We start from the raw sequence: 19310 nt of genomic DNA, 5'->3' as shown, positions 1-19310 counted from the left end.
CTATTTGCCTTCTCTGTGCTGCACCCAAGCAACTGAGGATTGTTAGACGACAATGACAGCACTGGGAGGACTGGCTCTGCCTCAGTGCACGGTGCAGAGCCTCCAGCGGGAGCCTGCCGAGTCTCGGAGGCTGCCTTCCTGACCTGAGTCTGTGCTTCAGACCTCCCCTCCCTACCCTGAGCAGGCACTGGGACCTCAGCCTTGGATGGCTGCTGTGTCCTCATCTTCCCACTACCAAATACGGGAGCCCTCTGCGTTCGCCCCTGTCCTGTCCACAGACTTGTCCTTCCTCATGCTCCAACTCCAGCTCTTCTCTCTCCCTGCCCACTGGCTGCTGCCCTTCCACCTACTGCTGTGGCCCTCTGCACGGTGACACGGCTTGCTGGACTCATGCTGTCCTTGGCCTCACCCCATGTAGCTCCCTCTGGTAGCAAGATTTCTTTTTTAAGTTTTTTTTTTTTTTTGAGAAAGATTAGCCCTGAGCTAACATCTGCTGCCAGTCCTTCTGTTTTTGCTGGGGAAGACTGGCCCTGAGCTAACATCCGTGCCCATCTTCCTCTACTCTATTTGTGGGATGCCTGCCACAGTGTGGCTTGATGAGCAGTGTGTATGTCCACACCCAGGATCCAAACCTGCGAACCCTGGGCTGCCGAAGTGGAGCACGCTAACCCAGCAACTATGCCACTGGGGAGCCCCCCCCAAGATTTCTTTTTTTTTTTTTTTAAAGATTGGCACCTGAGCTAGCAACTGTTGCCAGTCTCTTTTTTTTTTTTTTTTTTGCTTTTTCTCCCCAAATTCCCCAGTACATAGTTGTATATTTTAGTTGCAAGTCCTTCTAGTTGTGGCATGTGAGACGCCACCTCAGCGTGGCCTGATGAGCGGTGCCATGTCCGCGCCCAGGATCTGAACCAGTGAAACCCTGGGCCGCCGAAGCGGAGCTCGCGAACTTAACCACTTGGCCACAGGGCCGGCCCCAGGCTTTCTTGAGAGAGTATTAACACGTGCTCTCTGCCTTCTCACTTTCCAATCCCTTTTTTTGGAAAAAGTTTTGAAAGTATGGGACAGTACAAGAATACCATAATAAATACCTTTATTCCCACTATACAGAATCAGTAACTTGTTTTGTCATGTTCCTTGATGGCAGTCTTTTTTTATATGCATTTATTTATTTTTAACCTTTTATTTCAAATTCATTGTGAACTTAAAAGTTGCAGAAATAGTACAGAGGTCCCACCTGCCCCTTTCCCAGCTTCCCCGCTGTTACATCTTTACACAGCCACAGGGCAGTGATCGAAACCAGGAAGCCAGCGATACTAACTAAACGACAGGCCGTCTTTGAGTGTCTCAGGCTTTTCCACTGACCTCTTCTTGTGTTCTGTCCTGGGATTTAGCAGCATCCCAACCTTGCATGGGTGGTGGTTTTTCCTTAGTCTTTGGCAATCTGTACAGCTCTGCCTTTTTCTTATTCACCGTATTGATACTTGTGAAGACCAGTTATTTTGTAGAATACCCTCTCGGTTTAGGCTTGTCTCATCTTTTCTCACGATTGGAATGAGGTTATGCATTTTGGGCAAGAATAACACAGAAACGCTGTTATGTCTTCCCAAGGGGTTCATAACCTCGATATTCTTAGGACTGGATTTTAGTTTTTTTAGAGAAGTAAATCTGTACAGATAAAGTGAAAAGTCAGTCTAAACACCTCCCCTCCGCCCCTCCGGTCTCTTCCCCCTCTGTTTGCTGTTCACCGGCCCCAGTCTGACACCTGCCCCCACGGCTCCTGGAACCTCTCTGGTGTTTGTCACTGACTTCCACATTGCCAAATCCAGTGGCCACTTTCCTCTTGCCCCCACTTGTCCCCTCGGCAGCATCTGACACAGAATGTCCCTCTCCGTCGTGACATCAGACAGCTTCTCTTCCCCCGCATCCTTTCCTGGTCCCTCCTGCTGCCCCCAGCTAAATCAGCTGTTCAGGTGGTGGGTCAGACACCTCGAATGGGGCATGAAATGTCAGCGTTTTTTGTTGTTTTTTTTTTAATGAAATAGAGTAGAAAATATCAGAAAGCGTTGCAGGTTGCGAGCATATAAGGTTCGTCATAGGCGGGTGTATGTGATGAGCTGCCCTGTAAAATGCATCTCTCGCTGTGGGGACAGCCGCGTGGAAGCCACTGCTAACAGACGTTGGGAGTTCCCAGGCTCCGTGCTGGTTCCTCCTCTTCAGCTGGTTCATTAGCTTTGACGACCGTCAGTGTGCTGAGGACTGTCTCTCTGGCCAGGCCTTGCAGACAGCCAGCCCACTCGGCGGGCCTGCCAGCCTCTCCGGGCTGATCTGTCTCTTCCTTGATTGCCCTGCCCCGCTGCACGTGCCCCTCCCAGCCCCGCCACCTCATTCCTACCTCAGCCCCGGGCTTCCCTGCGGGCCTCCGTGTGGCTCCTCTCAGCGCTCAGCTGTCAGGGTGTCTCCTTAGAGTAGCTGCCCCATCACGCTGTCCTGTCACTCTCTGGTCCTTCGCTGCACTTGTCCCACTCTGCCCTTGGACCTGCTCACTGCCATCTGTTTCTCCCCCTAGAATGCAGGCTCCATGCGGGTGGGGGCCGTGGTATCTTGTTTGTGTTTCCCAGGGCTTACGCAGTGCCAGGCACATAGGAGGCTTCAATCAATATTTTTGGGTGAATTTATGAATGAATATTTCTGAAGCCAGAGTAAGTCCTTTCAAGTTGAGGCACTGATCGTCTCTCCTGAGAGAGTAGGACCAGCTGTGGTTGGACGGCCCCTGGCTGAGGCGGCTGGGTGGGGCCGTAGGCTGGGTTGTGTCCATTCTGTCCTTTATTGTGCTCACTCTCCTCAGGGAACAAGCCGGACGGTGTTTGGAGACCTAGTGGTGGCGGAAAGACCACCTGTAGTTGATGCCCTCGTTCTAAGCTGCCTGCTCTCCTCCTTAACTACCCATTTTTCTGGCTTGTGACTTAGTGTTTTCTTTCATTTTCTTCCCCTCTAAGTTCTCCCCTCCGCACACCATCCCCCTTCTCCCCCTGAACAAAGAGGAAACTGCAGTATTCCATGCGAACAGAGAGGTTCCTGTGTGCAGTGCTCAGAGCAATGCGAAAGAGAACCGGAAAGTTCTTAAGTCTCTTTCCATCTCCTCTCCACCATCCTCCTGATGGGTTGACGTGGTGGCCCGGGGGTTCTGGACAGTGTGGGTTTAGCCCAAGTGCCAGTGACAGTGCTTCCTGTGAAGTCAGCTCCCAGGAGCCTTTGTCCTCTGTGCACACGAGGTGCAAATGCCAAGTTTGTCAAAATCATCGAGCGAGGTTTCCGTCTGTGTAGACAACTTGCATTGCAAACTTCAAGGGCTGTGTAGGACTGGACACACGTGTGTGTTTTGTACAGTGCCATCCTAAGGCCCTTCAGCTTAGTCAGTCCACAGAGGAGAGCTGAAAAACAGGCTTTCATTCCGACAGAGTTCTGGACGGCCGGGCAGAGCATCCTGATCCTACGCTTTGGAAACGAGTGGGGAGCAGGCTAGAATTTTGAGGTGGGAGATTACAGGTGGCTGAGAGCTGCGAAGAGCCACTACGGCAGCCTCCTCGCTCTGGGTGCCAGATTCAGCCCCCTCGTCCCCCGAGATGCCTGGCCTCCGCTTCTGCGCTTCCCTCAGTGTGGGCGGCCCCACAGCCCCTTGGGCACCAAGGCGTATCCGAGTGGAGAGGTTGGGAGAGGCGTTGCAGACCTTGGGGACAGTGTCCCGTAGGGCATCTCTGATGCTGGACTTGAGGTAAACAGGGGCAGCGGTGACCGTGCCGCCCTCAAAGGTTTGCTGTGAGGTCAGATGAGCGAGTGGAAACATTTGCCAGCTAAATAGCTGTTAGGAATTAGCCGTTCTCTAAAGGTTCCAGGAGTGAAACCTATGTGATCTCAAATCCTGCTCCAAAACCCGTGAACGTGGCAGATCGGCGCTGGGTCTGTGTTGTCGTTGTGTTAGTCTGCTCAGGCCGCGTCATGGACAACCCGGGGCGGGGCATAAACCACACGGATTCCTCACAGCTCCGCAGGCTGGAGGCCCGGGAGCAGGGGGCCAGCACGGCGGGTTCTGGTGAGAGCCATCCCCTGGCTCGTGGCGCCGTCCTCCCCTTGCGTCCTCACGGGGCGGAGAGAGCATGCAAGCTCTGGTGTGTCTTCTCTGAGGACGCTCATCCCCTAGGGCCCCACCCTCACGGCCCCATTTGAACCCAGCCACCCCAAGGCCCACCTCACGTGCCGTCGCTCTGGGGCTTGGGGCTTCGGCGCAGGGCTTCTGGGGGGACGCACTGGTTCCCAGCGGGCGTGTGGACAGAGCTACGGATTAGTAAGCGAGGACTGGGCCTCAGAAGGTGACGGTTAGAGCGTAATGGTGGGGATTGCACAAGAAGGCAGCTAGACTGTGTAATTGTGGGGGATTATCCCCAAATCCAGTCCCCACAAAGTGTAAAAGAGACCGAATTACTCTCTGCTCTAATGTGGTCCCGTAGCCTCTGGAGGCGGCTTTTTCCTTTTGGTTTTCTTCTCACTCCCTTTGGTGTTATGTCATTGCCTGGCAAGTTCGTCCCGCTAAGTCTGTCAGTTCGCATCTTGTCACGTGAGTGTGTTTTAAAGAGCTGTTCTCTTTGAACGCTGTCTCACTGGGCCACTGTCCCCCACGCACGTTTCTGAACAAGGGGTGAATCAGAATCACCCCAAAGTGTCTTCAGACCGCACCTGCGGCCCCTCCTCAGACGCTCCGGTCCAGAAGCTCTTTAAGAGGTCCGGGGGCACCCTTTCCCGCCCCTCCCCCCAACAGAAGGAAACTGTTAAGCTATAATTTGCTATTTAAGGGAAAAGGACTAAAGAATGAATTTGAGCTGAGATCAAAAGATGGATTTTGAAGGCAAAATGATTATGGGACTCGAGACAGAACATAGGAACGTCATAGAGATTTTGGCAAGAAGACCAACATTAGATGGCAGAGAACATTGGGAATAAGAAAGCAAAGAGAAGCCTCGGGTGCTCCATGCTGGGGGCTCTTTGGACCAAAACACGGAGACCCCGATCTCAGTCAGTGATTCTCTCACCACCAGACCGGCAGGCCAGGTTAGCAGCAGAGGCCCTGGGCTCTCTCGCCCTCCCAGAGTGGTGGTTGTGTGGCCTTGGATAGGAGGCCAAGGGTGAGTCTCGTGTGAGTTTTGAAGTAAATACAAGCAATAAAATATTGATGTTCTTATGTTTTTGGAGCCAGTGACCTAAATTAAATTTGAATTTTAAATCTCGTCGATATAGTGTGCTGCTTATAAGCGTGGACCCTGCAGATTCTAAGATCCGTTGACCTCTGTTGCCCTGTATTTAAAATGGGGACGGTGATAACGATCAGATGTCCAGGCGTGGAGCTGCTCATGCGCAGGCGCGCCAGAGCCCCATGGGGCCGCCTCAGTGACCCCGCGTGCCGCATGTGTTGCAGGGGGCCGAGGCCATGGTGCTGGAGAGCGTCATGTTCGCCATTCTCGCTGAGAGGTCCCTCGGGCCGAAGCTGTACGGCATCTTCCCCCAGGGCCGCCTGGAGCAGTTCATGCCGGTAAGACGCGCTTGCGACCCGCGGCTGCCGTGCGCCGCAGCCGGGACGTGAGTTCTTCGTCTCGGGCTTCGAGAGCCTGAGATGCTGTGGCCTGAAGTAGTCAGTGTGACCTGTATCGTTAAACTGTATGAGAAATGGAGAAAACCACGTTTTCATTGGGTTTGCTTCAGAAGCTCTGTCTTTCCTGCAAAGGTAATATCCAAATCAAAAATGCATATGCAACTTAACATCCATGGTCCCCTAAAGCTGCTCGCTCCGAAGCTTTCCCCTCTCCCCTTGCTTCTCCCGACTTCTGGGCCCTCTCTGTAGAGCTCGCTGCAGGACGCTTGGCCCGGCCATGCCGTGCTGTCTCTGGTCCCCGCCCACGGGGGCCGCCGCTGCCCTTTGCCTTGTCTCCCTTTGAGCGCCTCACTTGAGTCCACCTGCCCACAGGCCCGTCAGCTTCCTCTGACGTTTCGAGGCCCTGCTCACATCCTCTGTTGCTGAGAGTCAGGCCTATGTTCCCTTTCTCGCTGTTCTGAGGCATTTGTAATGCTGCTGTGACATCTGCCACCGGGCGTCGTTTAGATTATGGGTGCTGGCCCCGCCCCACCCCCACCCGGCCCCGCAGAGGCCTTCGAGCCTCAGGAGCTCCCGTGAGGCGAGTGTGGGGTGACTCGGGGCCTTGTGACCAGCTCCTTTGGGTGGAGATGCTGAGCACGGCTGGCCTGTGTCCCCGCTTGCAGATGTCGTGAAGGTTTCCCCCCTTAACAAGTATAAGCTCCTTGGGGACTAGGGTCAGGAATGGCTGCCGTTTCATGCCCTGCCTCACGTGGTGTCTTGGCCCCCCGTGTGTGCAGGCCCGGCCTGTACAGTTGTGCAGGTGGCGCAAAGCACAAGGACATCTGGCTGACAGGATGCTCTGCTCACCAGGATTTAAACTGTGTCCAGCCAGGGGCAGGGGGCTGGGCTTCCTTTGTCTGACCCCACAGCCCAGGGCCAGGAGCCTTCTTGTGCTCTCGCTCCCCAGGAAGGGCACCATCTTCTGGTGTAAACGGTGGCGCCATATATGCCAGCCGCCATCCGGGGGGTGTTAAATGAGTGCGTGCTGCCCTCCCTATGCCTGTTGCCTTTAGTCTCTTCCCTGGCGCTTGTCTTGGCACGTGGCTGTGTTTTCAGTCGTAATTTTCCCAGTAAAGACAGTAAGAGCTCTCTGGCCTGAGACTCAAATGAGAGAGTAAAGACTTTGAAAGAATTTTGCAAATGTAAAAACACTTTGTAGGTTACATGTGGCAGGATGGATGCATCTTAAAAACATGTTGTGATAAAACCTGGTTGCAGGAAACTACAAATGGTATCATACCATTTTTATAAGCCTAATAAAATGCACATTAAAAGTCTTTAATAAATGAATACACATGTGGTGAAACTTCTGTTTTTAGGAAAGATAAGGGACCAATGAACACAGCTCCGAGTAATGGGACTGTCTCACAGAGAAAGGGAGCTGGGGTCAGGGCAGAGAGCTGTGGGTCCGTGGGACTGATGCTGTGCTCGTTCCGAGGTTCTGGACTCTGTTGTATATATTGATCACTGCATAGTGAAAGTTTTCCCGTCTTGCCTGGATCCCATAGCTGTCGTTCAGAGGGCACTGAGGGTGGTGACCTCTAGCGATGGTGGACAGTCTCATATTTCTCCTTCTCTGTTTCTCTGCTGAGAGAGGACATGGAATCCTGAAACCTGCTCATCTTGGAGCGCTGTAGCTTTACATTTTCCACGTTGCCAAACAAATTGCTGGCGTTTTTTTAGCAGAGCCCTGTGAAAGCCGATGAGCTGCCTTGAGAAGCCCTGTGTCCTGCCCCTAGAGGCCTAGCTCCCTGTCCCTTGGTGGCACGCTCACCTGGCACCTTGGAGGATTCCAGAGCTGAGAAGGCTGAGCTGATGCCTCCAGCGAACTCTCAGCGCCAGTCGTCAGACCCCTGCCATTTGTGCAGACCGCCTGCTCGGGCGCTGGCCCCAAGTCCTTGCCTGCACTGTTGGCTGTAGCTCAGAGCAGCCCCGACAGGGACTTAATGTCGTGGCTCCCATTATGCAGAAACCGGAAAGCGAGGCACAGAGGCATAAGTAACCTGCCCTTGGCCATGTAGCTTTGTAAAGAGTGTTAATTAATTTGATTGATTTGAGCTGGGGTTTCTCTGAGTTGGGGAAACCCACTCCTACCGCCTGTGCTGTGCCGCTTTGGGCTTTCAGAGGAATAGCTCTGGGGGTTTCTGTAGGGGAGCAGTTCACGTGGAAAAGGGGTCCAGGCCTTAGGTGACTGAGCTCCCGTGAGCAGCCTGTGGTAGCGGCAGCTGAGGGTCAGCCCCACTAGGCGCCTCTGCTCCTTTGTTAGCTTTGCCCTCTGAGAGCCTGCTCTGTGCCAGGCGAGGTGGGGACACCGCCAGGATGAGTGCGAGCTGGCTCACCCTGAGCTCACGGCGCTGCTTCTGAGTGCAGCTGCTCTGAGCGCTGCCTCTCGCCTGCGAGGTGTCTGGCGGAGGTCTGAGCTGGCACAGGAGCTGGCCACTTGGCCACAGAGCGCGCTGCTGAGGCCTGGGCTCCAGCCTCGGGGGGGGTGCTCGAGTCGACAGAGGGCAGACCTGTGGAGTATGTGATCATCTAGATATGGACTTTGTCACACTGGAAGGGTTCAGAATGAGCTCGGAGGTGGCCTGCCCTCACTGAGAAGCGCCACAGCCCCCTGCCAGGTCACCGTCCGCAGGCACAGTGCCCCTTCTGAGGGCATTCTGTACACTGGCTGAGACTCAGATGCCCCTCAAGAGCTGGCTTCTGCTCCCCCGATGGTGGGATCTCACACCTGGGGGTCACCGGATACATGCCGTTTTCTCACTCTCTTTTTTATTCCAGAGCCGGCGATTAGACACTGAAGAATTAAGTTTGCCAGATATTTCTGCAGAAATCGCTGAGAAAATGGCCACGTTTCATGGTATGAAAATGCCATTCAATAAGGAACCAAAATGGCTTTTTGGAACAATGGAAAAGTAAGTGATCAGATGGCCTGGCTCCCACTTAGTGTGACACTGGTGGCTCCCAGGGGTGCCCGAAGGGAGCTGTTGTTAGCCACGTGGTTGGCTGGTGTGCAGGTGGTGGTGGTTTCGTGCATAAATCTTTCTTGCATGTAGAAATCAATTCCTGAACCAAGAAGACGACTATTTGCAGAAATGCTACCGAACAGGTAGATGGGCAGAGACTCTGCTCCCTGGGGTGCGCTGAACCCAGGCCCCGCCCTCCCCTCTGTCGTGGAGGTTGGGGTCCCTGCGGGCATCGCATGGTTGCGTTTAACTAGGGCCCCAAGAACAAGCCGCGATGAACTGAGCAGTGATCCTTTGTTCCCCCTTTTTTGCAAGATATCTAAACCAAGTGCTGAGAATTAAGTTCACCGGGGAAGCCAGAGTTAAGCAGCTGCACAAATTCCTCGGGTTCAATCTGCCTTTGGAGCTGGAAAAGCTGAGGTGAGTCTGTGCCGCGCTCTCCTGACCTGGTCAGCGCATCTGTCCGGGAACTTAGCTCTTCCCGGTCACTGGAACTGTTACTCAGGAGCATTCCTCGGGCGCTGCGTGGCTCCGGCCTTTACGCTGGTTGTGCAGGACCAGTGTGAATGGATGGGTTTGGCGAGTCCTCTCTCTCCTCCTCGGGTCCCCATGAAGGTGTCGTGGAGGAAGCAGCGTCCCAGAGGAGTGGGCAGTGACTCGGCCGCAGAGCATCTAGGGCAGTAGGTGTTTCTGAAACAAAAACAGAACGCAAAAACCAGGCCGTGGAGCTTGCTGGGAGTGTAAGCACGTGAGGAGAAGAGCTGACCCAAGAGGCGGGGGTGGAGCAGGAAGCCGACTCGGCCTCTCGGTAGAGGCTTCCGGGCTCTCTGGGGGTGGGGGTGCGGCTTCTAGCACACGTCCCTGAGTGTGAGTGTTTGCACCTTCTATTACTCAAATACGTGAGCATCTGCTGTGCCGGCCGTTGTGGTTGGTGCTGAGGCAACGGTGATCGAGACCTTCTTCAGGGAGCTTCTGTTTTATTAGGAGAGACAGAAAGCGAGTCAACAGGTAAAATAATGTCGAGGAGTGACAAGTGCTGTGAAGGAAACCAGAGGCCAAAATAGACCGACGTAGCAGGTCTGCTCTGGGTCCGCGGTCAGGGACGGGCTCTCTGAGGAGAGGCTGCAGGCCCAGGCCAGCAGCACGAGAGGAGGGGACCTCCAGGAGAGGAACAGCATGTGCAAAGGTCCGGCCGCGGCAGAGAAGCGGGTGTCCTCGGGCCCGTGTGTACTTCCAGTTTGAGCTGCCGTAGAACGGTCGCCACATCGTGACGGAGTTTTCAGAATTGGTGTGAACACGTTACACAGAGGCCGAGTGTTGGTTTGGAGCGCTGAGACGGTGCTGGGCGTTCTGAGAGAGCCAGGCTGTTTGCATCTAGCTTAAAAGTGTGACAGGTAATAACGAAACCTTCCTCTTCCAGGTCATTGCTCGAGTCCACTCCGTCTCCAGTCGTCTTTTGTCACAATGACTGTCAGGAAGGTAAGAGTTGCTGCCTGTTATGCTGGAGATGGCTCACGTGTGGACGTGACACGTGCCTCCCGTGTGTGAGGAGCCCCAGGTCTGTGAGAGGAGGGGGCGCGTCAGCTCAGGGCACAGCCGTGCAGTGGGGTGTGGTATGACTGTTAGAGAGAGCGAGGTCGAGTTGTATCTGGACCAACAGAGAAATCTCCAGGGCGTGTTACGCGAAAAAAGCAGTTTTAGAAAGACATGTAGGGTATCATCCCATCTCTGGAAAAAATAGATTTATAGGAAAAACTCTGAGAAAGTTCAGTGAACTGGGAGCTGGGATGGAGGACTTAGACTTCCTGAGTCAGTGTTTGCTCGGTGTTTAACGCTGGTCGGACACGTGTGACTGAATGTGAGACAGATGGACGCGCAGGCCCACCTCCCCCAGCCCGGCCGCGCCTCCTGACCGGGCACACGGGGCTGCCTGTCGAAGCCGCCTGCCCTCTCAGTGTCGGTCCGCATGCGGTCCCTGTCGAAGACTGGCCGTCAAGAGGACATTGGTGTGAGCCAAAATACCTTTTACTAATGAGCTGATGATTGCTGGCCAGGTCAGGTCAGGCAGGGTGTGGACCTGTCAGCCCCAGGCGACAGGGAGCTGCGCAGACGTCAGCAGATGGGTCGGGGGCCCCCCTGGCAGTAAGGGCAGCCGCAGGCCAGGATAGGGAGGCATCCGTTCCCTCTGTTCCGCTGCTTTGGCATCAGCCCCCACTTCTCTTTTCAGTGACCGCTGGAAACGGGAGGTGTGTGCTGACCAGACTAGCAACTGTGCCTCCCGCAGAAACCCTGGGAGGGACGGGGCCCAGGTCACTAGCAGAGGCTGGCTCCCCAGTGCCCCCCCGCCAGCCACACGATGATTGAGACCTGAACACTGTGTAGAGTGGGGGTTCTCAGAACGGATGCCTGAAGAGCCAGTGTGTGGACACCCCACTTCTGGCCCAGAATTGAGCCCTAAAGGACACACGGTTGTAAGAACTCTGCCTGCGGTCTCTCCTTGTGAGAACCAGGTGAGGGCAAAGCAGTGGGGCCAGATGCAGTCCCCAGAGCACTGCGGTAGCGAGCTTGCCCTGGCATCCTCACTGGAGAGGACACTAGGACTCAGCTGCCCAGCTGGTGGGCCACGGCCGGCCCTCCTCAGGGCTGCTGGGGATGGGGCAGCCAGCTCCAGCGTGCCAAGCAGGCGCTCCTTCATGCCCCTGGACAGAGATTTGGAAAGCACTGCCCCAGAAAACCAAGAGTGCCAGATCTCTGTTCCGCAGGGAGCCCAGGGCTGTGTCCCTCTTGAGCTGCTGTGAACAGGTGCTCTCGTGCTGGCGTGGACCTGGGCAGTGCTCCTCCTGGCGCTCTGTCCTGCGGCTGACAGCCCGCGGTTGCTCGCTGCGTGGCTAGGATTCCCTGAAAGGGTCAGACCGCTCTCGGCCGTGCTGTTCAAGGACTAGTGCCCTTGACTGTAAAACACGCCCAGAGGACAAGTCATGTCATTCAGACCTTTCCGCAGGTAATATCTTGCTGCTGGAAGGGAGAGAGCATTTTGAGAAGCAGAAGCTGATGCTCATCGACTTTGAGTACAGCAGTTACAACTACAGGTAATGCATTAAAGGGAAATGTTTTTATTTCAGTCTTGTTTCATTATTTTAATGTGTGTGTGAAATAGCGATAGGACAAAATAAGTAATAATCCCATTCTGGTTGGAAGTGTCTACAGCTGGAAGCTGACGCTTCTTGTCCCGTGGCCCGTGACGGCCACGTGAGGCAGCGCCACCTGTCCCCAGCTTGCTGGGTTAGAGGGGAGTGGTGATGCGAGGCGTCAGACCCAGAATTGGGTATTTTCTCTTGGCTTCCATTCATCAGAGTCCTCTTGACAGGTGCTCTGAGTAGGGGGTCAGGTGTCGCTTTCATGGCTCAGTCGGCCGGGGTTCCAGTGGTCGCGCAGTTGGCTGTCCCCGGCTGAAGCATCACGCCCTCGGGGCCTCGGGGAGTCCAGCTGGTTACTGGAGGGGTGCTCACGACCCGGCCTCCTTCCCTCTGTGGGCGGGAGCCTGAGGTGGGCAGCGGGCCTCACTCTGCCTCTGTCGTCTGTTTCAGGGGGTTTGACATTGGGAATCATTTCTGTGAGTGGATGTACGATTATAGCTATGAAAAGTACCCTTTTTTCAGAGCAAACATCCTGAAGTACCCCAACAGGAAGCAACAGGTAAGAGACATGTTAATGTGCTTATGTGTTTATGTGAATCACGTGTCAGTTTTATGCAGTTAGAATTGATCACATCTTCATCTTTAAAGATGCTCTTTTTAAGTTGCATAGTGGTAGGTAAACCCTTTTTGCTTTAAATGTTGTTTTTTCTGTTCAATGTAGACACACACTTGACACTTGAATCCAGCTTTTTAAAATCTCTGTGCCAGAGAGGCCTGTTTTGGAAGAGGGTCTGTCCTGTCAGGGTGTGGATCGATTCAAGTTTGTGGCTTCACTTGCCACTTTCAGAGTTTAGTGTCTCCCAGAAATTAACCCGCCGGTGGGTGGTCCCAGCGTGGGTTTTAAACCCTAAGCTGCCTGGCCGTGAGGCCCAGCTCCCTGCTGCTGGCTGTAACTGGCTGGATGTTTCTGTGCTGCACTTTGCTCATCTGCACACATTTTTCGTTGCTGTGAGGAGTGAGTGGGTTATTGTTCCAGAAACAGGTGCTCAGACTAGTGCCCATTACAGAGAGTTTCACAGGTGTCAGCAGGCATCTTTCTGTGCCAGGTCTACTTCAGAGTGTAAGGCCCCTTTCTGGGAGCCCCTGCCGAGGGCAACGAGGGCAATGCTTCAGCTTAAAAGGTGCTTTCTGCTGGTGGGGGTGGGGTAGCACGTGAAAGCTGATGTCAGAGAGGGAAGATGGAGGCGATGCTGGGAAAGGTGGGAGAGGAAGAGGCGTTGGCATTCCAACCAGGTAACTAACTGCTGGGTTCCTAAAGGCGGACCAAATGACAGCCTGTTCTCACCTACAGAAGAAAAGCAGGCGTTTGCCGTGTTCCACTGCCCTTAATGTAGTATGCAGTAGTCAAGAGCAAGGGATCTCGTACACCCCACTTCACATGTAGCCTAAATGCGGAACCTGCTGGAAGATGGGGTAAACCGTCTCTTCTCCAGACTAGAATTAGCAGGTGCCACTTTATGAGCATAAGTGTGTAAATAGTCCTAAGTGTGTACATAGGCTTCTTAGGGGTGGAAGGCCCCTTCGCACTGTCTAGTCCAGCTCCCGCTCTGAGGCCACAGCTGCCAGGGTGCGTCAGGCCACACGGAGCCTCCTGCCTGGCACGCTGTGGCAGTGTCGTATGGGGTGCTGACCAGTCTCGGGGAGGGTTTGCTGTGGGCTCACCCTGCTTTGTGATCAGACAGTGAAAAACGTGGTGTGGATTCACTGAGAGAAAAATGATTGCACGCAAATTGCATTCCAGAAGCAGCAGGTCGTTGCCTGCACCTCTCTTGTCAGCAGTACAGCGTCGCGTCCCTTAGAACTCTGACTGTGAGCTGCTCGTCACTGCTGGGGAAGGGGCGCTCCAGGATCCCCGCCCCTGGGCAGAGCGGCTGGCTGGGCTCTGCCGGGCTCCTCTGATGTCATCTGGAGGAGTCACCCTGGGTGTGTGCGCTTCATGACAGCATGACATTGTCTGTTTTTAACCATCATTGATCCTAACATAATTACTTTTTTTTTCTTTGAAGCTCCATTTTATTTCCAGTTACTTGGCTGCATTCCATAACGAATTTGAAAACTTCAGTAATGAAGAAAAGTCCATTATAGAAGAAGAAATGTTGGTCGAAGTCAACAGGTAACTTTTTTCCTGCGTTGATTTCTGAAGAATGCTCCCCTCTTTACAGAATATATTTGGGGCGCCTACTTGGAGTTATATTCCAGGGGCTTCTTTAGACCCGTCCGTCTCTAGGACTTGTACTTTGTCAAAAATAGGCCATTTGGTCCTTCTCCACGTGGCCGAGTGTGTCCAGATCTTTCAGGTTTCAGCACAAAGCAGGTGAGGAGGACGGGGTCACGCACCAGCGGGGCAGAGTGCAGGATGGAGTTCCGAACTGTCACCATGCACGAGACTCGGCTGCACCAGGCCGCTGCCCCCCAGGGCCTGCACGCTCTCGTTTCTGATGCTGGGGGTGGAGGTGGGGCACCACCTGATACTCTGTTTCTCCTAGAAAATGATTAAAATGCGTGTGTATTGGTTCTGAGTCTTGCTTTTAACTGTTTTCTCAACAGCTCTCAAAGCAGGGCTGGGAAATGTCCAGATTCCACAAGTCTGGATGCGAAACCACTATTTATTCCCACTCGGTCATCTCTTTACCCTATTTTTTGGGGTGTCCTATAAGATTATTTGGTAAAAATGACTGTTTAGGTAGCTTTGGTCCACCTGGTTCTGTCCACCTTGCTTACCACAGATTGCCTCTTCATGGTCTTTAAAAGTGTCCACACCCCCTCGCTGAGTGTGCGGCCCCCCAGCTGCCCCCTCAGCTCCGCTTGCAGCCCAGATCTTCCCTCTTTGGTTCTTGAACAGGTGCAGTAGAAAAATGGAGGTGCAGGCCCAGGCCGGAAGGCAGCGCCACCGGGCTGTCGTGGGTCAGGGACCACCAGAACCACAGAGGCGGGTGTGGGGAGGTTTCTAGGGCATTCAGCCCAGCAGTCTTATTTTGAGGAGAGTGTGGATTCACGGTGGCACAGGGGCCTGGTACAGCCTGGAGATGGTGGCCTGGCTCCCACGCTCCTGTTCTCTGTTTCACTTCCGTGTGAGAGGAGGGCACTGCGTGAGGGTGAGGGTGTCATCCTACCTCCTGGGAAGGGCGGCCCAGCCTCCGGAGGCTGCGGCTTCCTCCTTGCTGAGCAGCGAGTGCTGAGGGCTGCCCTTGCTCTGCGCTCACACGTGTGGCGGTGCGTGTCTGTGCAGCCTGGGCTTCGCCAGCAAGGCCTCAGCATGAGTCCTGTGAGTGTGGTTACGTGTGCCAGGCACAGGCAGTTGGGCGCGTTCTCACCTGCCACCGGCCAGAGGTGGGGGGAGGACGGCTGTGGCGCTCCCACTGTCCTCAGTCTCTGTGGGGATAACCCTGCTGGTTCACCGAGGTGGACAGAGTCTGCGTGCGGACAGGTCGAAATGTCATCCAACTGGAAGTGGCCGCGCCGGTGCCCTGGCCGGTGCCCGTCTCACGTGTGTCCCCTGCTTTTGTGATTGCAGGTTCGCCCTGGCGTCCCATTTCTTCTGGGGACTTTGGTCCGTCGTGCAGGCCAGGATTTCGTCCATTGAATTTGGGTACATGGTATGTCTCCAGGTGGCTTTCTCTTCTGCTCCCAGGAAGAAAATGCTACGACGGACGTGAATGCTTGGTGGGAAACAACCGTTCCATACCCGAGCAGGGTGACCGGCCCCAGGACAGCGGGCCGGGGGAGGAGGCCGCGCCATTTCAGGCACTTTCCCTGGAGCCGTGTCGGCCTTTGGAGTCACCCTCTCCCAGGGCCAGCAGGCCCCACCTTCCCTGCTCCAGAGAAGTGCCCTGGGGTCCTGTGGCTCTGGTGGGGGATGTAGAAATGCCGACCTAGAGGTCCAGCCGCTGACCCTAGTCCCTTCTGACACAAGGGACATGGGGTGAAGGAGAGCGGGGGCTGCCTACCCGTGCCTTGAAGTGTCTTATCCACCCATCACGGCTCCATTCTCCGGCCTGCAGTGCCAGCTTAGAGTTAGGCGCTGGTGCTGACTGACTTCGACCTCCTGTTGCAGGCAAGCGTGTACCAAGCCAGGCTGTCATTTTATTCTAACCTTAAGAGCTGTCCTTGACATGGACGCTGTTGTAACCTTTAGTTAACCCCTCTGCTGCTTCATACTGAGTGTTGGTGGGGTGTCCTAGGCAGGGCCCGCGAAAGTCTGTAGTGAGCGCCTTGCTTTGGGACGGGTGGTGGCAAATGACTGGTTCATTTTATCCTCCTCAGTCCCGTGTTAGGAGGATTTCTGCTTCCAGGCAAAAGAAGGGGAGGTTTGGATTTTTAAAGCAGATTTGGGGTCATGGTCAAATGATACTGTAAGACGAAGTAGACTTCAGAACAGGAACGTGACTGAAGATAAAGAGTGGATTTCCTCGTCATAAAGGGGTCAGTTCGTCCAGAGGACGTAAGTGATTTCCTAAATGTGCTTGTGCCTCTTGTTCAAAAGACATAAAGCAAAAACCAACAAAACTGAAAGAAGAGACAGGCAGATTCACCAAGTAGATTTCCCAGACACGCACACACCCCGTCCCGGACAGGACGAGTGAGCACCACAGCCGGAAGGGTGAAGACCTGAACAACGCCCTCGGCCGAGCTGACCTGGCGGACTGTGAGCGAACACCCAGCGACTGCAGAATGCACGTCCTTTTCCAGGGAGTAGGGAACCTTTGTGAAGATAGGCCATGTGCTGAGCTACACAACAGGTCTCCGCTTTGGAAGGATTGAAATAATACAGTGTGTGTTCTCTGACCACAGTGGAATTTCACTGGAAATCAATAACAATGAAAAAAAGAGATCTAAAAAATTCCCAATTATTTGGAAATTAAATAGCACACTTCTAAATAAACCCTGGATCAAAGAAGAAATTAGAAGGACAATTAGAAAATATTTTCAAGTGAATTATAATCAAAAAACAACGTTATCAGAAGTTGTGGGATGTAGGTAAAAGCAGTGCTTAGAAACTTACGGCCTTGTAGCTTAAATGTTTGTGTTACATAAGAGGAAAGTTCTCAAACCGATGACCCAAGCTTCTACCTTAAGAAGCTGGAAAGAGAAAAACCAGTTAAAAGAGCAGAAATCATTGAAATAGAAAGTGGACAAAAAATAGAGAAAATCAGTGAAACCAAAAAAGTTGGTTCTTTGAAAGGATCAATAAAATGTATAAACTTCTGTATACTGAGCAAGAAAAAAAAGCAGACAAACATGAGCAATATTGGGTACAAAGATAGGACATCACTACAGATCTAATAGATGTTAAAAGGTAAGAGACTATTATGAACAATTTTATGCCAACAGATTTGACAGCTTCCATGAAATGTGCAAATTTCTTGGAAGATACAAATTCCCAAAACGGATGTACGAAATACCCATATATTTATAAAATAATTTGAATTCATAATCAAAAACCTTCCTAAGGGCTGGCCCGGTGGCATAGTGGTTAAGTTCACATGCTTTGCTTCGGTGGCCTGGGGTTCACCGGTTCGGATCCCAGGCGTGGACCTGCACACGGCTCATCAAGCCACGCTGTGGTGGCGCCCCACATACAAAGTAGAGGAAGATTGGCACAGATGTTAGCAACAATCTTCTTCACCAAAAAAAAAAAAAAAAAAAAAAAAAAAAAACCCAAAAACCTTATAGAGTAAACTGTACATCCTGGTGAATATCATCAAACATTTAAGGAAGAAATAATACCAGTCCTACACAAACTTTTGGGAAATGAAGGAGGAGGGAACATTTCCCCACTCATTTATTTGATGAGGCAAGGCCCTCATTATCCCGATACCAAAACTAGACAGAGACATTCGAAGAAAACTGCACATCTGTGTCCATCAGGAACATTACACAAAAGTTGTGACAAAATATTGGCAAAAAGCAAACCCTCCACATATAAAAGGAGACTGTTTTATGACCAAGTGGCAAGTATCTCTGGAATGCAAGGTTAATTTAACGTTTGAAAAACAAATTAGTGTAATTCACCGTATTAACAGAACAAAGGAGAAAGTCCCATACAGTCGTCTCGGTGGATGCCCGAAAAGCATTTGACAGAATCCACCACCCATTCAAAATGAAAAATCTCAGCAATCCATAACAGAGGGAACTTCCTCAGCCGGGGGTGGGGTGGGGGGGGGGGGGTGGGTCAGGGGGCGTGCATGGAAAGCTACGCCTGACGTGATAATTCTCGGTCAGAGACTGACTGTGCCCCCACCTCTGCCCAGATGCAGAGCCCGGCGGGAGGTTTGCTCACGGCTGCGCGTCACGGGGTGCGGGAGCGCCTGGCCGGTGTCGTGAGGCAAGGGAAAAACCCAAAAATACTGGAAAGGAAGAAGAAAAACTGCCTTTATTTCATGGGTGACAGGATCCTGTACATGAAAAAATAGAAAAGAGTCAACAGAAAAGCTTTTTAAACTACTGAGTGAGTTTTCCAAGGACATAGGATACAAGGTCAGTGTACAGAAACCAACTGCGTTTCTACATGCTAGAAACGATTATAAATGAAAAAACTAAGTTGTGTTTACAATGGCATAAAAAACATGAAATACTCAGGGATAAATTTTTTTTTCTTCTTTTTCTCCCCAAATCCCCCCAGTACATAGTTGTGTGTATATATATATATATTTTTTAAAGATTTTATTTTTTCCTTTTTCTCTCCAAACCCCCTGGTACACAGTTGTGTATTTTTAGTTGTGGGTCCTTCCAGTTGTGGCATGTGGGACGCCGCCTCAGCATGGCTTGATGAGCGGTGGCATGTCCATGCCCAGGATTCGAGCTGGCGAAACCCTGGGCTGCAGAAGCAGAGTGTGTGAACTTAACCACTCGGCCACAGGGCCGGCCCCGATAGTTGTATATTTTAGTTGTGGGTCCTTCTAGTTCTGGCCTGTGGGACACCGCCCCATCGTGGCCTGACGAGTGGTGCCATGTCTGTGCAAAGGCCCGGGAAGAACTCAAACTGTAGTGAGAACAAAGTTGGAGATCAGCGGCTGGAGTTCACCGAGCACAGTAACCAAGACGCTGGGTGTGGGAGTACAGACAGACAGACATGGATCAAGTGGGACAGAGAAGAGGGCCCAGAAATAGACTCACACTTCTATGGGGAAGGGATTATATTTTCAAAAAATGGTACGGGAAGAACTGAGTAGCCCTATGGAAGAAAAATAGTGAACCTTGATCTCATGGCAGACACAGAAATTAGCTGGAAATGGATATTAGACCTAAATGTAGAGCTAAAACTACCAAGCTTCTAGGAAAGCACAGGAGGAAAGCCTCGTGACTCTGGCAGAGGTTGCTCAGGTTACATAAAGCACTAACCATAAAAGAAAAAATACAGTACATTGGACCCAATCACAATTAAAAACTTTTGCTCTTTGAAAGACACCATTAAGAAAATGAAGAGGCAAGCCACAGACTGGGAGAAAATCTTGCAAATTTATA

At 52.6% G+C, this 19310-nt stretch overlaps 1 protein-coding gene across 7 annotated transcripts in view; it reads left to right on the top strand.

The window, feature by feature from the left end:
- CHKA (choline kinase alpha) overlaps positions 1 to 19310 on the top strand; it is a 52349-nt gene that overhangs the window by 30349 nt on the left and 2690 nt on the right. For all 7 annotated transcript variants that reach the window (XM_023654590.2, XM_023654592.2, XM_070230224.1 and 4 more), the window contains 8 exons: positions 5468 to 5581; positions 8465 to 8598; positions 8965 to 9069; positions 10070 to 10128; positions 11651 to 11738; positions 12237 to 12345; positions 13853 to 13959; positions 15361 to 15442. In XM_023654590.2, the coding sequence (XP_023510358.1) occupies positions 5468 to 5581; positions 8465 to 8598; positions 8965 to 9069; positions 10070 to 10128; positions 11651 to 11738; positions 12237 to 12345; positions 13853 to 13959; positions 15361 to 15442 (798 nt within the window). The remainder of the gene's footprint in view (positions 1 to 5467; positions 5582 to 8464; positions 8599 to 8964; positions 9070 to 10069; positions 10129 to 11650; positions 11739 to 12236; positions 12346 to 13852; positions 13960 to 15360; positions 15443 to 19310) is intronic.

This window comes from Equus caballus, chromosome 12 (genome assembly GCF_041296265.1).
Source record: "Equus caballus isolate H_3958 breed thoroughbred chromosome 12, TB-T2T, whole genome shotgun sequence".
Classification (NCBI taxonomy): domain Eukaryota; kingdom Metazoa; phylum Chordata; class Mammalia; order Perissodactyla; family Equidae; genus Equus; species Equus caballus.
Note: the sequence above shows the minus strand (reverse complement) of the source record. Positions and strands in the feature narration are given on the sequence as shown.